Source organism: Cryptomeria japonica, chromosome 7 (genome assembly GCF_030272615.1).
Source record: "Cryptomeria japonica chromosome 7, Sugi_1.0, whole genome shotgun sequence".
In the NCBI taxonomy this organism is placed as follows: Eukaryota; Viridiplantae; Streptophyta; class Pinopsida; order Cupressales; family Cupressaceae; genus Cryptomeria; species Cryptomeria japonica.
The window spans coordinates 249,934,123-249,952,664 of NC_081411.1; the positions used below are offsets into that span (position 1 = coordinate 249,934,123).

An 18,542-nucleotide genomic window follows, 5' to 3' on the forward strand; every position below is an offset into this window, starting at 1 on the left:
AATGCATAGAAATGAAACATCAATAATAGGTCCAACATGAAAATAATTGAAATGCTAGGATGGGTTGGGGTAGGGCCTCACACCCTCCGCCTCTAGGCATGAACTTCCTCTTGGAGTTCATCAAAAAGATGGGGGTACTAAGCTCTCATATGTGCTACATCCTCCTATGATGTTGTAACCTCATCATAGCAATCCCAGTGGACCCTAACCTGGTCAAGCTCTTGACCTCAAAGAGACAGAAACCGACCAGCCAAAATGCAAATGGGCTCCAAAGCTAGCTGCCCGTCTGACTCCACCTGCAAGGCATCCCAATCTAGAATATGAGACTCATCATAAATATACTTCCTTAGAAGTGATACATGAAACACATCATGGATGCGTGACATGTTAGGTGGTGATGCTAAATGATAGGCAACTGGTCCTATCCTCTCAAGGATATCAAATCACCCTACAAAGTGAGGTGCGAGCTTAGAAACCTTTCTGTAATGGATTGGACTCTTATGCGGTCGCACTCTCAAGAAGACACTGTACCCAGCCAAGAAGCTCTAATTTATCCTCTTCGCATCTGCATACTTCTTTTGTCTATCCTGGGCCTCTCTAAGAAACTGTCTAATCAAATCCACCCACTGCTCCATATCTCGAACTATCTCAGGACCGACAGGTACTCTGTCCTTAATGCGGTCCCAACTCAATGGTGTTCTACAAGGCCTGTCGTACAATGCTTGAATGGGTGGCATCCCCAAAGAAGTGTGATGCCCATTGTTATAGGAAAACTCAACCAGGGGAAGCTACTCTTCCCATTTGGTCTGGTGATCCATGACATACATACAAAGCATATCCTCTAATACCTAGTTAACCCTCTCTATTTGTCCATCCATTTCCGGATGACAGACTATGCTGAAATTGAGTTTGGTTCCCATTGTTGTTTGTAAGGCCTTCCAAAAATAAGAAATGAAGAGAGAATCCCTATAAGAAATGATATTGCATGGGATGCCATGAAGTCTGACAATGTCCCGCAAGAATACCTATGCCACTGCTGGTGCTGTGAAGGTAGTCCGAACTAGTGAGAAGTGGTCCACTTTGGTAAACTTGTCAATTGTCATCAGGATGGCATCATGGCGACGAGATGACATGGGAAGACCAATGATAAAATCCATAGATATAGTATCCCACTTCCACTCTGGTATAGCATGTGACTGGAGCAACCCACTTGGATGGCGGTGCTCCACCTTGACTCCCTAACACTCAAGACACTGGGATACTAACTCAACAATAAGCTGCCGCATACCTGGCTAATGATGTAATTGTCTCAAGTCTACATGCATCTTCTTAACTCCAAGATGTGATGCATAAGGAGCTCTATGAGCCTCCATCACAGTGAACTCTCACAATTCCCTGGACAAAGGTACATAGATGTGCCCTCTATGGCATAATAGTCCATCGGACTCTAAGGAATAATCAACATACTTTGCCTCCAGGGTCTCCTGAGATCACATCACCTGAAAAACCTCTAAATACCATCCATCCTCTAGCAACTGCTGCAATATATGATCTCTCAAATCTGTGTCCATAAACATGGAGTATACCTCATGACGTCTCCTTCTCAAGGCATTTGCAACTATGTTTTCTTTCCCCTTGATGTAGTGAACATCAAAATCATACTCGCATAGAAAATCCATCCATCTTCTCTGATGAGCATTAAGATTAGGCTAAGTGAATATGTTATGTAAGCTCTGATGGTCTGAATGAAGCTCAAAATGATGACCCCAAAGGAAGTGTCTCCACCTCATAAGTGCATGCACTACTGCTGCATGCTCATTGTCATGAGTAGGGTAGTTAATCTCGTGAGTCTTAAGTTTCCTAGACTCAAATGATATGGATCTACCATCCTACATGAGGACTATTCCTAAACCCTCTAGGGAAGCATTTGTACAAACCATGAAGTTAGCTGAGGGATCTGGCACTATAAGGATAGGTGCGCTAGTAAGTACCCTTTTGAGTTCCTGAAAGGCCCTCTCTCACTTCTTTATCCACTCAAAGTTCTTCCCTTTACGCTGAAAAGAAGTAATACGATGTGCGACTCTAGAGAATCCCTCAACAAAGCATTGGTAATAACCTGCTAGGCCCATGAAGCTCCTGACTTCTGTCACACTAGTTGGCACTGGCCAATCCATAATAGCTCTAATATTTGATGGGTCAACTGAGATCCCATCACCAGATATAACATGTCTTAGATATTTTACCTTTGATCTAAAGAGAACATACTTCGACAAACTGCCATATAATTGGTTGTCCCTCAAACACTGCAATACCTATCTCAAGTGCTCCTCATGCTCCTTCTCATTCTGAGAATATATCAATATGTCATCGAGGAACACAATTACAAAATGGTCAAGGAAGGTGCAAAATACCCCTTTCATGAGTCTCATGAATATAGCGTGAGCATTCGTAAGACCAAATTGAACCATGGTGAGCTCATAGTGGTCGTACCTAGTGCGAAAAGCAGTCTTGTGGATATCGCTCTCCACTATTCTCAACTGATGGTACCCTAACTTCAGATATATTTTGGAAAATAATTTTGCACCTTGAATTTTGTCAAATAAATCATTGATCTTGGGCAAAGGGTATCAGTTCTTGATGGTCACTTTGTTCAACTAACGGTAATCCATACATAATCGAAAGGATCCATCCTTCTTCTTTACGAAGATGATTGGTTCACCCCAAGGGGATACACTAGGACGAATGTGACCCTTCTCTAGAAGTTCCTCAAGATGCATATTGAGCTCATTAAGCTCATTTGTGGTCATCCTATAAGGTGCTTTGAAAACTGGCTCAGCTCCCGGTACAAGGTCTATGTGAAAGTCAATCTCTGTACGAGGCAACATACCAGGTAGCTCTGAAGGAAACACATTTGAATATCCTTTAATGATAGGATGGTCATCAATAGATGGTTCCTTATCATCCTGTTCCTCTCTATCACTAATAGTGATGGCAAATAATTCGCATCCCTTTCACATGCTCTACTTAAGCTACATTGCAGAAATCATACGAAGTGATACAGGTCTCTGAATCCTGGTGATTACTATGGGAGAACCATGATCATCCTTGTACTCGATCTTTTTCTAGTGAAAATCCATATTGGCTCTTTGGGCATAAATCCAATCCATGCAAAGTATGATGCCATAAGATCTGAGTGGTGTAACTCAAAGGTCTACTAAGGTGGTGGTACTACCAATCTGAAGATGGCATCCCCTAACCTTTTATTCCACAGATACTCTATCCCCTGAAGCTAACTCCATTTCCCAACTGACACCTTCCCTAGTTGCCACTAGACCACAATGCTCCACAACCAATGGAGATATAAAGGATTTTATATCTTCTGAATCAAACAAGATAGAAACACTGCTACCTCTGATCATACCTGCAACCTCAATAACTATGGCTACATGCTTTGCTTGATGATTGTCAACCACTGCAAAGACTTTATGGGACTTTCTCATACCCCCAACTGTAGGTTCTGATGTTGCCATCCATTGAGTGCCTACCATCTGACCCTGAGGACACTCTCTCCCCGTATGCCCCATGGCTCTGCAAGTGAAACAAGCACCACATGCCTAAAATTGAACACCTTGAGGCCTAGAGTATGACTGCCCATCTGTTCTACTTGAACCACTGTACCCACCCTTAGAGGACTACTACATCCACGCCAGAGGTGTGTAAGGAACCTAGGGTCGGTGAACTCATCTAGTACCCTATGACTGTCACTCCTTGGGCTTAAAGCCCTGCTAACTCTGTGGAGGCCTCTGCCTCTAATTCTATTATGACTGCTATAGAGGAGGGGGTTTGAAGGACCTTGATTAATGTCTGCCATTACCCTTCCAGTGGGGTTTCTGAAACCCATAAGTCTGAGGTATAGCATTTTAGTTCTAGAACCGATCCCTTGTGTCCTAAGGCCTACCATGAATCTCCTCTGCTACCAAGGCTTTCTCCATGACAACTTGAAGGCTTCCTAGAGTTGCCATCCTCACCAATCCTGCTATTCTGACATTCAATCCCCTGATAAATTGGTTGACAACAAGCATCTCATCCTTCAGGTAGTCTACATAAGGTAAGAGCTTAAGGAATTTTCTCTCATATTGGATCACTCAGAGACCCTTCTGCTAAAGGTCATGGAACTCATCGATCCTACGCTGCCTGAAGTGCTCTGACAAGTATCTATCCTTGAATCTGTTTGTAAAGATCTCCCATGTAAGGGTGTCTGCAACTATACCACACTTGTACTCCTCCTGCTTCCACCATGTGGAGGTCATTCCTCTTAAAAAGGTGAACTACTACTCATGCCTTCAAATTTCTCTCATAGGGATGCAATGCAAAGATCCTATCTAGACTCAAGAGCCAAGCCTTGGCTTCTACCCCATCGATAGATCCTCCACAAGATGGTGGCTGAAAACCTCTCTGATCAGATCCTCGGGATCACGACGTGCTCTCTCAAAATATATTGGCACTGCTACTGGAGGTGGTCTAGGTAAATGAATGAACTCAGGCTCATGCTCAGCCAGACCCTCTAAGGAATGAGGAGGTGAACTCCTACTCCACTCCCTAATTGTTGATCTATGACTCTCAGAATTCTGGTTGTTTGCCTGAAGATGTACTGCTGGGAGCCTATCCTGAACTATCTCTATCAGGTTCTAAAGTGCAACTAAGATATCTCAGTATGGGTCAACCAGTTGTTCGAGAGGAGCGTCTGGGTTCCTTTTCAAAACTGATTCCTCCCTATCGACATCTTTGCATACCATGTGTGCACATCTAGGACCCCTACTGTGCTTGCGAGCTTGTCGCGTAGTCAGAGGCATCCTTGTGAGAAAATAAAATAAAATGAAATAAATAAATAATTTTGGAGAAAATTTAAATAATTAAATAATTAAAGCGAAAAATAATGGAGAAAGGTTCCTAGTGTTGGAAACCTTGCTCTGATACCAAAATGTCATGCCCAAACTTTATGGAAAAAATGTAACAACAAAGTTTTTTAAAACATCCTAATAAAACTAAATACGCTATAATAAAGATGCAACAATTAAGTTTTGTCTTAACTATAGGTTAACTCAGAATATAAAAGAGTTGTTTACTAAAGTTAATTTAATGTGGAAATAATTCTCCAAAAAATGTCATTACCATTTTGTTATTTAATAAATTAATTTAGCCAAAATCCTTAATTTATTAGCCAAGAGATATTAATAATCTCAAATAATATTTAATTGCTCCTAGGAATAATTAAAATAATGTTAACACTAAAAATATTAAATTTAAATAATCATTTGAGCAAATGAAATAGATTTTTCTATTAAGGTTAACTAAAACAATAATAACAATTGCCCTAAATAATTCATTTCCCAAAATACCAAATTTGATTTCTTACCATTATTAAAATACCGATATTTAATAATGACTAAAATAATTCCCTATAGGCTAAATATTTACAATAGTCTTTTACATTAACTAAAATATATGTGGGGCTGCCCTTTTCAAATTTGAAAAAGGTTTCGCCCCTTTTATTTTCTTAATATTTAAAAACTCTATGAAACCTAACTAGGGTTTCATTTAAAATAACATCTATTAATAAACCTCCAAAACTTTTATTTTTACTTTTCTTTTCACCCTAACCCGAAATTTAAATTTAGGGTTTTCTGACATGCGTCTAAGTTTTGAGCTTGATTTATTTTAGTGTGCAGGTGGATTAAAAATGGCGGAGCAAGATTTGATGGCGGCGGTGGCCATGGCCACCTGCAATGGCGCTGAGGCCACCACTGCAGGTCGTGGCCCGCAGCGGCGCTGTGGCATCCCTACGAGACATGCCCCGCAGTGGCGGTGAAGGTCACCCTTGGGGATCGAGGTGCCGTGGGCGCCCCTGTGGGCGTCGGCCCACAAGAAACCCTGAGCGGCCCGAGGTTGCCCCACGTGGAGCTTTGGCTCTAAGGTTCGGGGGAGGGGTTTTCCTCTATTTTTTTTTGGTTTTATAAATAAAATGTACTATATATATATATATATATGTACATATATATATATATGTACATATATATATATATATGTACATATATATATATATATGTACATATATATATATATATGTACATATATATATATATATAAGGCTATATATATATATATATGTACATATATATATATATATAGCCTTATATATATATATATATGTACTTATATATATATATATATATATGTTTTAATTTTTAAATATGTAGAAGTTTTATTAAAGATTGTCAAAAAGATAAATAAACCAGCAACATTATTAACTAGAATTTTTTTTTTTTAAGTATAAATCTTTTTTTTTTTTGATCGGTAATTGGATGAAGCCTGAATAGCTTTTGACTGGAGCTATGAGCCAGTGGGGACATAGTAGGGGGCCCCACCCCCATTACATATCTCTGAATTATTATTATTATGTTTGATTAGATTGACACCAAGACCTTCCCCATCCTATGGAAGGCCAAGAGTCACAACTTAGAATTCCACTTCAGATGTCCCTATTGGTAATTGAACTTAGGTCTCCACAGTGAGAACCCAGTGTTTTAAACAATTAAGCTCAACCCCTTGGACAAAGTATAAATCATTTTAATGTATATGCATATATTTGATTTTTAAATACAAGGCATTTAAAACTAACTCTTTCTTTTATGGCACCATAAATATTCATTCTCCTCTTAGTTTAACAACCACTTAGCTGAACTAAACCAATAGTTAATATGTCTAAATAATATATATAAATACACACACACACACACACACACACACACACACACACACACACACACACACACACACACACACATAGACACACACATATATATGTGTGTGTGTGTGTGCAGTATTTATATATATGTATATTTGGATCTCCTTTTTTTTAAAAATTCTAGACCTCATTTTCAATCAAATAAACAGAATGGATAATATTTTATATTCTTCCAATGTCATGAAGTTCTCTTATTTATTTTTTTAAATCAAAATAACTAGATTTATTTTCTACATTTACAAAATGGAAAAATAGCAGAAATTAATTTATTACAACAGCCACTAATAATGTCTAAAATTATTTAATCCATGGACAACATGTTGATGCAATATTAATATTCACACTAAAAACCTATTTACATTATTTTGCATTTTGAACAATAGATAGAAGCAAATGTTTATTTTCTTTTACTAACATCTATGCTTTAATATTTTTTTTTATTTCCTCCATTTTACAATATGCTATAAAGGAAGAAATAAATTTCATTTCAAGAAGGAAATACAAATAAATAATATCTCAATAACTATAGAAACATACTTCAAATTTTATTTTATTTCTTTTTTGCAAGATCAAAAGTCTAACAAAAGATTACATCTTATTTGATGATAAAATATAGTTTAAAGAATACATTTAATCTAGCATGGTAAACTTTAGAAATAGCTAGATACCCAACTTAGCCTCTCACTTCTACTCAATGAGGGATTCCAAAATAAATACATTTTTCTTATTACAACTAAATACTAATAACAATACGGTCAACTCCTAGATTTTTCTTTCCTTCCATTCCCAAACAAACCTGCAATAAAAAGATTTTAGGTTGTGACCATGGAGGCTAACCTCCCAACCTATGCTTACTATAAGCCACCCCTGAGCTTGGAGAACCAAGACCTAAATGAGATACACACAAGCAATACAAAAAAGCAAGACAAACTACACAACATTCACATTCCCATCCCAAGGCTAAACAACATCACATATGTGATTTTGTAATGGGTGAAGGTGGACTAAGTACCTTGAGGAAGAAACTAAAAATAGGAGAAACACATTGCCATTGCCAGGCAATCAAGAACACATCCACAAGTTTCAAACTTGTCCCAACTATTCCTTATGCTCCCCAATACATAAAAAAACCACTATGCAACAAGGGTCACAAAAATCCCTTGAGAATCACTCTCTTCCCAAGAGAGCCTCTCACTCTAAGGCTGTCAAACAAGCCTTCACCCCAAGGCCACTCAACCCTCCCAAGGGTGAGTTTGGCCTTGAAAACTCCCAAAACATAAATATAAAAAATCAACCGAAAACAAAGGGAAGAACACAACATCCTCCTACACAAATAAAACAACAATGGGAGAAACAAATGCAAACATACAATCTTTCAAAATTTTACAACATACATAAGGTAGTGATTCAACCAACCTTGAATCTACCAAAAGGATGGAAAGGATAGTTTGTAGTAGAGCTGCCCAAATCCACAACTTCTTCCTTCTCAAGACTTAACCAAAAATTTCTTATACTAAATTTTCAAAACTTCTTAAGATTCTAAGTCTCCAAACATGTTGAGTGGGTGATTACCATCCTAAGTCTCAAACCCTTCCCTAAGAAGGCTCCTCTCACTCTTTCCAACCTCTTGGATAGAGTGTGAGATCACATTGGTTGGTCTTTCCAACCTCTTACAGTTTATTAAAACTAGCAATCTTGAAAGAGGGGAAGAGAAAATGGGGAAGAGGGAACTGACACAAGAAGCGAAGGTTATCTAACCTAGGCGGAATCCTTCAAGTTGGATTTTCGCTCATCTTGGGAAAACCAATTTTTTAGGTGTCTAATCAGTCACATGGGAGTGGTTACATGCTTAAAAATTCCCCTAACCCATAGGTATACCATATGGAACATTGGAAAAGCCCCTAGAGTAACCCTAGGGGTCCATTTGACCCCTTAGAAACCCACATGAAGTTAACCCATGGGTCAAACTTGATTTGACCACTCCAAAAGCTCTCTTTCAAAGACTAATCTGGGACCACACTCAAATATTTGAAAAAGACATTGGTTGAAACAATTTCCCTCCAAGAGACATGTCATTTTCAACACACTATAAAACACATGTGTCAAGTGACACAATAAATATACATTACTTAATTACACATGGAAATTGTCTCTTTTTGGATTAAACAAATTAATAAATATAATTTAACCCAGCTTCAAACATTTACGTTTATGAATAAAACACGATACATATAGGGTTTTGTCTTTCCAAATAGACAACCCCCTGGCTTCACAGACTTACAAAGGCCTAGGCTTGATTCTCCATATTGTTTCCATGGTCACATGGATAGTTTTCCTATGCATCTCATTTTACACATTAGTAATTCCCAAATAACCACATATAGATTTAACATATAAAAGAAAACAATTCAATCACTCTACATACAATTGTCATCATACAAATCAATTTACCATATATCCAATGTAATACACACAAAGCAATTCACTTAACGATATTATCATAATCCTCATAAATTTCAACCATTCATAAGACATGCATCCATATATCCAACATCATAATAAAGTTCTACAAATCAAAATAAATGGCATACACCATATCAACATTATCCAATCCTGGGATCATATAAAATTCTATATCCATAATGCATAGAAATGAAGAATCAATAATAGGTCCAACATGAAAATAACTGAAATGCTAGGATGGGTCAGGGTAGGACCTCACACCTTCCCCCTCTAGGCATGAACTTCCTTCTGAAGTTCATCAAAAATATGCAGGTACTGAGATCTCATACATGTTGTGTCCTCCCGTGATGTTGTAACCTAATCATAGCAATCCCACTGGACCCTAACCTGGTCTAGCTCTTGACCTCGAAGTCTCAATGTTTGGTGAGCCAAAATGTGAATGGGCTCCAAACCTAGCTGCCCATCTGACTCCACCTACAAGGCATCCCAATCTAAAATATGAGACTCATCATAAATATACTTCCTTAGAACTGATACATGAAACACATCATGGATGTGTGATAGGATAGGTGGCAATGCTAAATGATAGGCAACTGCTCCTATCCTCTCAACGATCTCAAAAGGCCCTAAAAAGCAAGGTGCAAGCTTAGAACCCTTTCCATAATGAAGTGGACTCTTATGCGGTTGCACTCTCAAGAATATTGTGTCCCTAACCAAGAAGCTACAATCTATCCTCTTCACATCTTCATACTTCTTTTGTTGATCCCGGGCCTCTCTAAGATGTTGTCTAATCAAATCCACCTACTGCTCCATATCTCAAACTATCTCAGGAATGATAGCTACTATGTCCTCAATGCGGTCCCAACTCAACAATGTTCTACAAGGCCTATTGTACAATGCCTAAAACGGTGGCATCCCCAAAGAAGTGTGATGCCCATTATTATAAGTAAAATCAACCAAGGGAAGGTACTCTTCCCATCTGGTCTGGTGATCCATGACGTACATATAGAGCATTTCCTCTAACACTTGGTTAACCCTCTCTATCTGTCCATATGTTTCTAGATGATTGGTTGTACTGAAATTGAGTTTGGTGCACATTTCTGCCTGTAACGCCTTCCAAAAGGAAGAAGTGAATAGGGAATCCCTGTTAGAAATAATCTTGCATGGGATGCCATGAAGTCTAGCAATGTCCCACAAGAATAATTATGCCACTGTTGGTGCTGTGAAGGTAGTCCAAACTGGTGAGAAGTGGGCGACTTTGGTCAAATTGTCAACTGTCACCAAGATTTCATCATGGCGATGGGATGACATGGGAAGACGAATGATGAAATCCATGGATATAGTATCCCACTTCCACTGTGGTAGAGCATGTGACTAGAGCAACCCACTTCGATGGTGGTGCTCCACCTTGACTCTCTAATACTCAAGACATCGAGCTACTAACTCAGCAATAAGTTGCCACATACCAAGCCAATGATATAACTATCTCAAGTCTACATGCATCTTCTTAACTCCAGGATGTGCTGCATAAGGATCTCTATGAGCCTCCATCACAATGAACTCTCGTAATTCCTCAGAAGAAGGTACATAGATGTGCCCTCTATGGCATAATAGTTCATCGGACTCTGAGGAATAATCAACATACTTCCCTTCCAGTGTCTCCTGAGATCGCATCACCTGACAAACCTCTAAATACCATCAATCCTCTGGCAACCGCTGTAATATATGATCTCTCAAATCTCTTCCTATAGACATGGAGTATACCTCATGATTCCTCCTACTCAAGGCATCTGCAACTATGTTATCTTTTCCCTTGATGTAAAAAACATCAAAATCATACTCGCATACAAACTCCATCCATCTTCTCTAACGATCATTAAGATTAGGCTGAGTGAATATTGTAAGATCTGATGGTCTAAATTAAGCTCAAAATGATGACCCAAAAGGAAGTGTCTCTACCTCACAACTGCATGCACTACTGCTGCAAGCACAAGGTCATGAGTAGGGTAGTTAAACTCATGATTCTTAATTTTTCTATACTCAAATGCTATGGCACTACCATTCTCCATGAGGAGTGCTCATAAACCCTCTAGGGAAGCATTTGTACAAACCAAGAAGTCAACTGAGGGATCTGGCAATATAAGGATAGGTGAACTAGTAAGTTCCCTTTTGAGTTCCTGAAAGGCCCTCTCACACTTCTCTATCCACTCGAATTTCTTCCCTTTACACTAAAGAGAAGTAATAGGATGTGTGACTCTAGAGAATTCCTCAACAAAGCATCGATAATAACCTGATAGGCCCATGAAGCTCTTGACTTCTATCACAGTAGTTGGCTCCCACCAATCCATAATAGCTTTGATCTTTGATGGGTCAACTGAGATCCCATCACCTGATATAACATGTCCTAGATATTTGACCTCTTATCTAAAGAAAGCACACTTCAACAAATTGCCGTATAACTGGTTGTCCCTCAAACACTGCAATACCTATCTCAAGTGCTCCTCATGCTCCTTGTCATTCCAAGAATATATCAATATGTCATCGAGGAACACAATCACAAAATGGTCAAGGAAGGTACAAAATATGCCATTCATGAAGCTCATGAATACAACTCGAGCATTCGTAAGACCAAATGGAACCACAGAGAACTCATAGTGGCCATACCTAGTACAAAAAAAGCTCTTTTAGATATCGCTCTCCACTATTCTCAACTAATGGTACCCTGACTTCACATCTATTTTGGAAAATACTTTGGCACCCTGAAGTTGGTCAAATAAATCATCGATCCTGGGCAAAGGGTATCGGTTCTTGATGGTCACTTTGTTCAACTAACGGTAATCCATACATAACCGAAGGGATCCATCGTTCTTTACGAAGATAACTCATGCACCCCAAGGGGATACGCAAGGACGAATGTGACCCTTCTCTAGAAGTTTCTCAAGCTACATCTTGAGCTCATTAAGCTCATTTGTGGTCATCCTATAAGGTTTGAAACTGGCTCAGCTCCCGGTACAAGGTCTATGTGAAAGTCAATCTCTCTACGGGGTGACATACCAAGTAGCTCTGAAGGAAACACATCTGAATATCCTTTAAGGATAGGATGGTCGTCAATAGATGGTTCCTTATCATCCTGTTCCTCTCTATCACTGATGGTGATGGCAAATAACTGGAATCCCTTTCACATGCTCCACTTAAGCTACATTATGGAAATCATACAAAGTGATACCTGTCTCTGAATCCCAATAATTACTATGGGAGATGAAAGATCCCTGATGGATCCCCTTGCTGATCTACTGTAGTTTTTAAATTAATAAACTAAATTTTCCTATGTTTCCTTTAATGGTTTTAGAGAATAGACAGAAGTTGCAGAAGGTTTGTTTATTTTTGTGTTTTTGATAGTTTTTCAGCAAGTAATAATTGAAGAACAAGTACATGAAAAGAGTACTGGAAATAAATGTTCATACACAGCCAAATAAGAATCATACCAACCAGATTTCTGATTATTTAAATCAAATAATTATCCAGATAGTGATTCCAAACATTTCTAGGAAGATTACAATAACAATGACTCCAACCAGGATAAAGAGTGAATACTGCAATCAAGAATGAAGCTACTACAAATTTCCAATGCTCTTACATAGCTCCACATGGGAAGAGAAATGGCTGCAAGGTACAGTTGTACAGCTATTAGGTGATGCCAAGCTGGAAACCCCAACCTCCATGTTGAACCCTAACTTTGTCCACTGAATCCTCCAGAAAGATGTCGTACCAACTCCAAGGCACTAAAACTGAATGCTAGAACCAATAACCACTGTGCTGGGGGCTACGTCCCAGACAGGCAAGACCTTGGGGTTTTCGTCTGAGATGTTGAATTGCTCTCCAGAGAAAATTCTCCAAATCAAAGATGAAAATGTGTAAAAGATACCAAGAATTAGGTCTCAACTTCCTTATAACACCTTCCCACTTAGATCAAACCCTAAAAGTGACTCAATGTGGTGTTTAGGGTTAAAATGTTATATTTCTCATTTTAAGTTGCCAATTGCATAGAAAAATGACCTTTTTTCAAATATAAATAAATCCGTTCACCAAAAGGATCTAAGTCAAAAGAGAAATATTTAGAAAAGTCCGAAACCTTTCCAACAAGCTATTACACATGGGCATATGCATCCAGATGACGCCAAAAACCCCGTATTACTCCAAAATGGCTAGAAACATAGCGTTATTTAATTAATTAAATGCTAACTTAGTTAATATTTAAATATATTAAAAATATAACCCAAATAGCTGCAAAAGGCTCAAATGACTCCAAAAGCCTGAAACGGAACCTGCCACCTGTCTGTGACTGAAGTCAAAAATCATGGATCCATTGGCCATCTTATCCCTAAAATCTAGGGATGCTCCTAGAAACTAGGAAACACACCCAAATCTCCTGAAGTTGAAACCAACGAATGGTCTCATGGAACCCCAACCCTGGAAGCTATCACAACCTCCTAAAAAGTAGGAACTACCTCCTAAAATGTAGGAACTACTCCAAACTAGTCTACTACTGCCAGAAACACCAAATCTAAACATTGAATATCCTGACTGAGTCTCTATCCACCATTGCCAGCCTACAAGACTCCATAATAAGCTAACTCACATGTCTCTACTAGAGAGAGCTAAAGAGGGGACATGATAGTCCTCCCCTCTTAGAGATGCTTGCCCACAAGCAACTGAAACACCAATCCTCCGCCATCCCAAATAAGACGTAAACAAATCATTGCATGTAACTGCTACTCATCTCTTATATAAAAAACATGCAATACCCCAATCTGGAATGGCTCCTCAAAATGCCGAAGCACCCATGTTGTCAAATCAACACTACTTGGGTCCCAGACCAAAGCATAGCTTCCACTGAATACCTCAAGTGAGCAATGGAAAACTATATCATCTCTATAGATCAAATATCCATAAATGCCAAGATCACTAGTGTGTCTGTGATCACCAACATGCATAACATTCATCCTAATATCCAATGAATGCCAATCCATGGAAGACCCTCTGTGATCTGACCCCATCTGACACAAGTGACACACAACTGTCACACACTGCTGCTGATGTGCCGGAAGATCTAATGTCAACTCACTAGACAATATATAATACTGACTAAAATCATCACTGTCCAGGCTGGAATCTAAAAATATGTAATCACCAACCGGTAATGAAATAATCACCCTGTCTAGAGAATCAGGTGAAACTGCTACATCAACTGGCTCAAAGTAATCATTAGGAGTAACATCACATAACTCATCCACATTAGCTATTTGAAGACAATCAACCTGTGGATCAACTGTCGTCCCACTCTGCTCAATAAATTGAGATGGATAGTGGGTAAACTCCAGCTCCATCCCCATGAAATTCTGAACATACCGTCCAAGCGTCAACAACCACTGAACACCCACGACTACATCTATACATCTGAAGTGAAGCAACCCATGTAGGATCCATGAAAGAAAGGTACTACACATGTCTATACCATGTGTTGTTCACCAAAAGTGATAACCCAAGAACACCTGCAAATCTTTCTATGAAATGGCCAATTTTAGTCTACAAAACACATCAGGGCTGGACAACATAACATAGGACCCCAATTGATCCTCCTGCACTTCAGGTTCTGCTAGACCTAGGGGGGGACACCCTTTTGATGCATTGAATACAACAATTACAGACACATAACTGCATCAACATTAAGCAGATAGATCATTTCACAAGCTCAACAGGTTAGGGAACATTACAGATTGGCTAGATCTGTACAAACAATAAGATGAAATAGAGCTTGGAATGAGAAGAACACACCCCTAAACATAAAGGGAAATAGATTTGTATTTTAAAATGTTGATCTGAAACCATCCCCAAACTTGCAAGACCAGTGCCTTGTTCATTGGGCAACAGAGTTACAGACAGAACCGCAAATATGAATCATAGATGCAAATTTGTTTTCCTTAAACAAGATATTCATGCACCAATACCTTATATTAATGCACTATTTGATTCATTCACAAATTTATCAGATCTAGATACACATTTTATCATTTATGACTGACTACAGAATTTAAAACCTTCCTTGAAGGATACCTATAAACAGTCATACAATTTCCTTAAAATTGACAAATCTTCATCCTCCTTGAGGATTCAATTTATGATAATGAAATGCATACTTAGAGACAATACTGTGAGGAATTTACTCATGCCTGACACAAGCAAGACCTGCAACTAAAATCACATTTACAACAATGCACTGCAATCTTCTATACCCTGAAACAAACCAGAAGCATTTACAAATTTGGGTCATGACATTCAGAAAGTGGAAGCCATCAAATCTGGAGCATTTTCCAAATTTCTGGAACCCTTACAACTGAGAAGAATGGGGAATAAAAAGAGGAGGGAAGAAAAACAAATTCACAACTGAAAATTGCCAAGTGTCTCTCCTCCCTAACTGAATTTTGTTCCCGTGAAAACTGCATCCAAAATATCCCACATTTGCCAAAATTAACTTCATAATCGGATTCCTCGCTTCGAGAGCTTTCCGGAAATATATAACACTTTACACTTTGGCCCAAAATTGAGTCCTGGGCGAATTAATTCCCCAATATGCTCAAACATTTAAATTTTTCATTTATTTATATTGTCTAAAACTATATAATAAACAATTTTAAATTTAAATTTTTTGCCTCCATTTGTGCTCTGACGTCTTGCCACGTGGCGGGATCTGATTGGTCGATGAAGTCTACTAGGCCCCACCTGGGATGACACCTCATCCTTTGCCACTTGACCGCCATATCATGATGCCACCTCACCAGGACCCGCCTGCTGAACTGCCACCTATCACGACACGTGGACGGCTCACGTTCATTTTCGCTATTTCGCTGGGTTTAAACTTCGTGCATCTTCCTTCGTGAAATAGCCTGAGCCGTCGATCTCTCTCGAACATGCTCGCTCGTTAACCCTGCCTTCGTCTGCAAAATTTCGCTCATTTGCCTCAGGAAGCGTGCCTACGTGGGGTACACTTGGTTTTTGTCCAGTCAACTCTTCCTTCGCTCGGGAAACGTGCTCACGCATGGACCCACCTTGGGCACCTGCGGGCACCTTGTGTCTAAAGCCTTTAAGGCTTAAACATTATGTTATTGTGCGCTTTTGCTTATAAACATTAAAAAAGAACACTTCCCAGTCAATGTGGGATATTAAGTTTTGCCTGTAGCTGCACTTTGAAGCTTTCTCCCTGGGTTTTAATGGCAATTTCTTTGCATTTGCTTGGAATTCGAAGCTCTTTGGTTTGGTTTTAACGCTGCTTCTCCTTATCCATTGTATCTTGTAGCAAATTATGTTCCCACTCTTTTGCCACTTCTTCTTCAACTTCCCTGGATTCTTCACCCGGGCCTAAAATCATCCTCCCTATTTCCATGAGCTGTGGACCATCTGTGAAATGTCTATCGGATGACACCAACCTGTTACTTTCTAATCCAACAAAAGAGGCAGAGTCAACTGCGAGAGAGTCGATTGATTGCAAATTCTGGATTTCAGTTTCTAAATAGTGTATCTTTGGTAAGCAACTTTTTGGCAAATCTGTGACCTTGACATCATTGATATCATCTATTTCTTTCCATGATTTTCCATTGCGCAATAATTCGAGTTTTAGACTTAATTTACTTCTTTCAACCTCAGCTTCCATGGCATGCTGTGCTAGAATCAAAGATTTATTACGACACTCCTGAAGTTCCCGGTACAGTTCTACATTGCTAGCTTCGAGCCATGATATCTTTTGCTTTAATACCTGTGCTTCATTAGATGGAACACCTCCACCAGCACGAGCACAAAGCAGTTCAGATTGCAAATATTCAAGTTGTTGATGCATTCGTTGAATTTCATTGGTCATTGGATCACGATTTACAATTGGCTTATTCTGAATATTACGAGCCCGATTAGCATACTTAAGAGTGTTGAGAGTTTCCTTTGCATTTATATCTGCTGGACTGACGCAAGCTATCATCACAGTTCTGCTGTTCCCCCCTAGAGAATCCTGCAAGAGGCGAGTCAGTTTACTGTCTCTATAAGGAACATGAACTCCTTCTTTGCGCTTCTTTTCGTCTCCAAGTGCACTGATAACATTCCCAAGTGCTAGCAGTCCCTTGTTAATGTGAATACCTTCTTTTAAACGAAGACCATCAGCACCAGTCCTCTTAGCTCTCTCCGATCCAGCAAGATCTACTAAGTGAAGCTTTGCACATAAAAAATCTTCTCCTCCATCTTCTGTTGAACCTATTTCTCTTGTTAAAACTGCATCCCATTTCCGCATCTGCTCTATGGTGATTGTGAAGATGGCATGTGAACGACTGGACTGAGAATTCATGTTTGTGCTTCCAGTTGCTCGAGCCAATGAACCTTGTGCCAGACATGCAGCCATTTCTTTTTGAGTTGTCACATCTACCTCGTTTATAGTTTCCAATCGATTTTCTTCATCGATCATCAATGCTTTACCCCAACCCATATCATGATCTCTGTTGGGTTTAAGACTCTTATTTTCTTCTAAATAAAGTAGATGTTTTGCAACAAGCGGATGGTTCTGAGCCAAATGCGTTAAAGTTCCCAATACACGACGTGATACTAGAGGTGGAACTCCATCTAATAGCTGTGGCCGAGAATAATTCACATGTCCCAAACAACCATATAATCGATATGATGACATGCCATCAGAATCAGAATTTCCAGCAGAACCTTCTACATCATGAAGCAACATATCCAAAAGAAGTTGCACAAGGGTGACTCGTGTAACACTGTGGGTACATATGTTAAATAATAGACGCTGCAGGGGTCCCTTATAAACAGGCTCTGGAAATAATCGGCATCGTTTTCGGATCATCCGACTGAAATTTGCAACCTCCAGGCGATTACGCCATAATTTTCGCATTTAATCGCGAAGACATAATTTTCAATGTGGTCAAAACACCTTTTTGGAGCTCGCCATCTGACAGGCATGTACTTTGACATACAAGGATGACTTCTACCAAACAGTTTCTCAAGATGAGTCCCAAGCGAAGAGATATTAATTTCCGAAAATGCCCAACTGGCTTTGTCGACACTGCGGACCTGATGAAGTCAATGTCCTGGCAACACATGACGCCTTTCTCAAAAATATCAAATGACCTCCGTAGGCCCTCAAATTTGGAACACAGGTACCTTTAAGTACCTATTAAATCTTTGAATTCTCAATTCGATCACCAGACTGACAGGATGCAAA

General features: G+C 39.2%; 1 protein-coding gene across 1 annotated transcript; it reads right to left on the bottom strand.

The window, feature by feature from the left end:
- Positions 1-16,586: 16,586 nt before the first annotated feature.
- On the bottom strand, positions 16,587-18,212 carry LOC131856635 (kinesin-like protein KIN-4A). The gene has a single exon (XM_059208486.1). The coding sequence runs from the start codon at positions 18,210-18,212 to the stop codon at positions 16,587-16,589; it is 1,626 nt and encodes a 541-aa protein (XP_059064469.1).
- Positions 18,213-18,542: the final 330 nt, after the last annotated feature.

Excerpts from the sequence above, each read along its gene's own strand:
- LOC131856635 (XM_059208486.1), bottom strand. The coding sequence starts at position 18,212 with ATGCGAAAATTATGGCGTAATCGCCTGGAGGTTGCAAATTTCAGTCGG.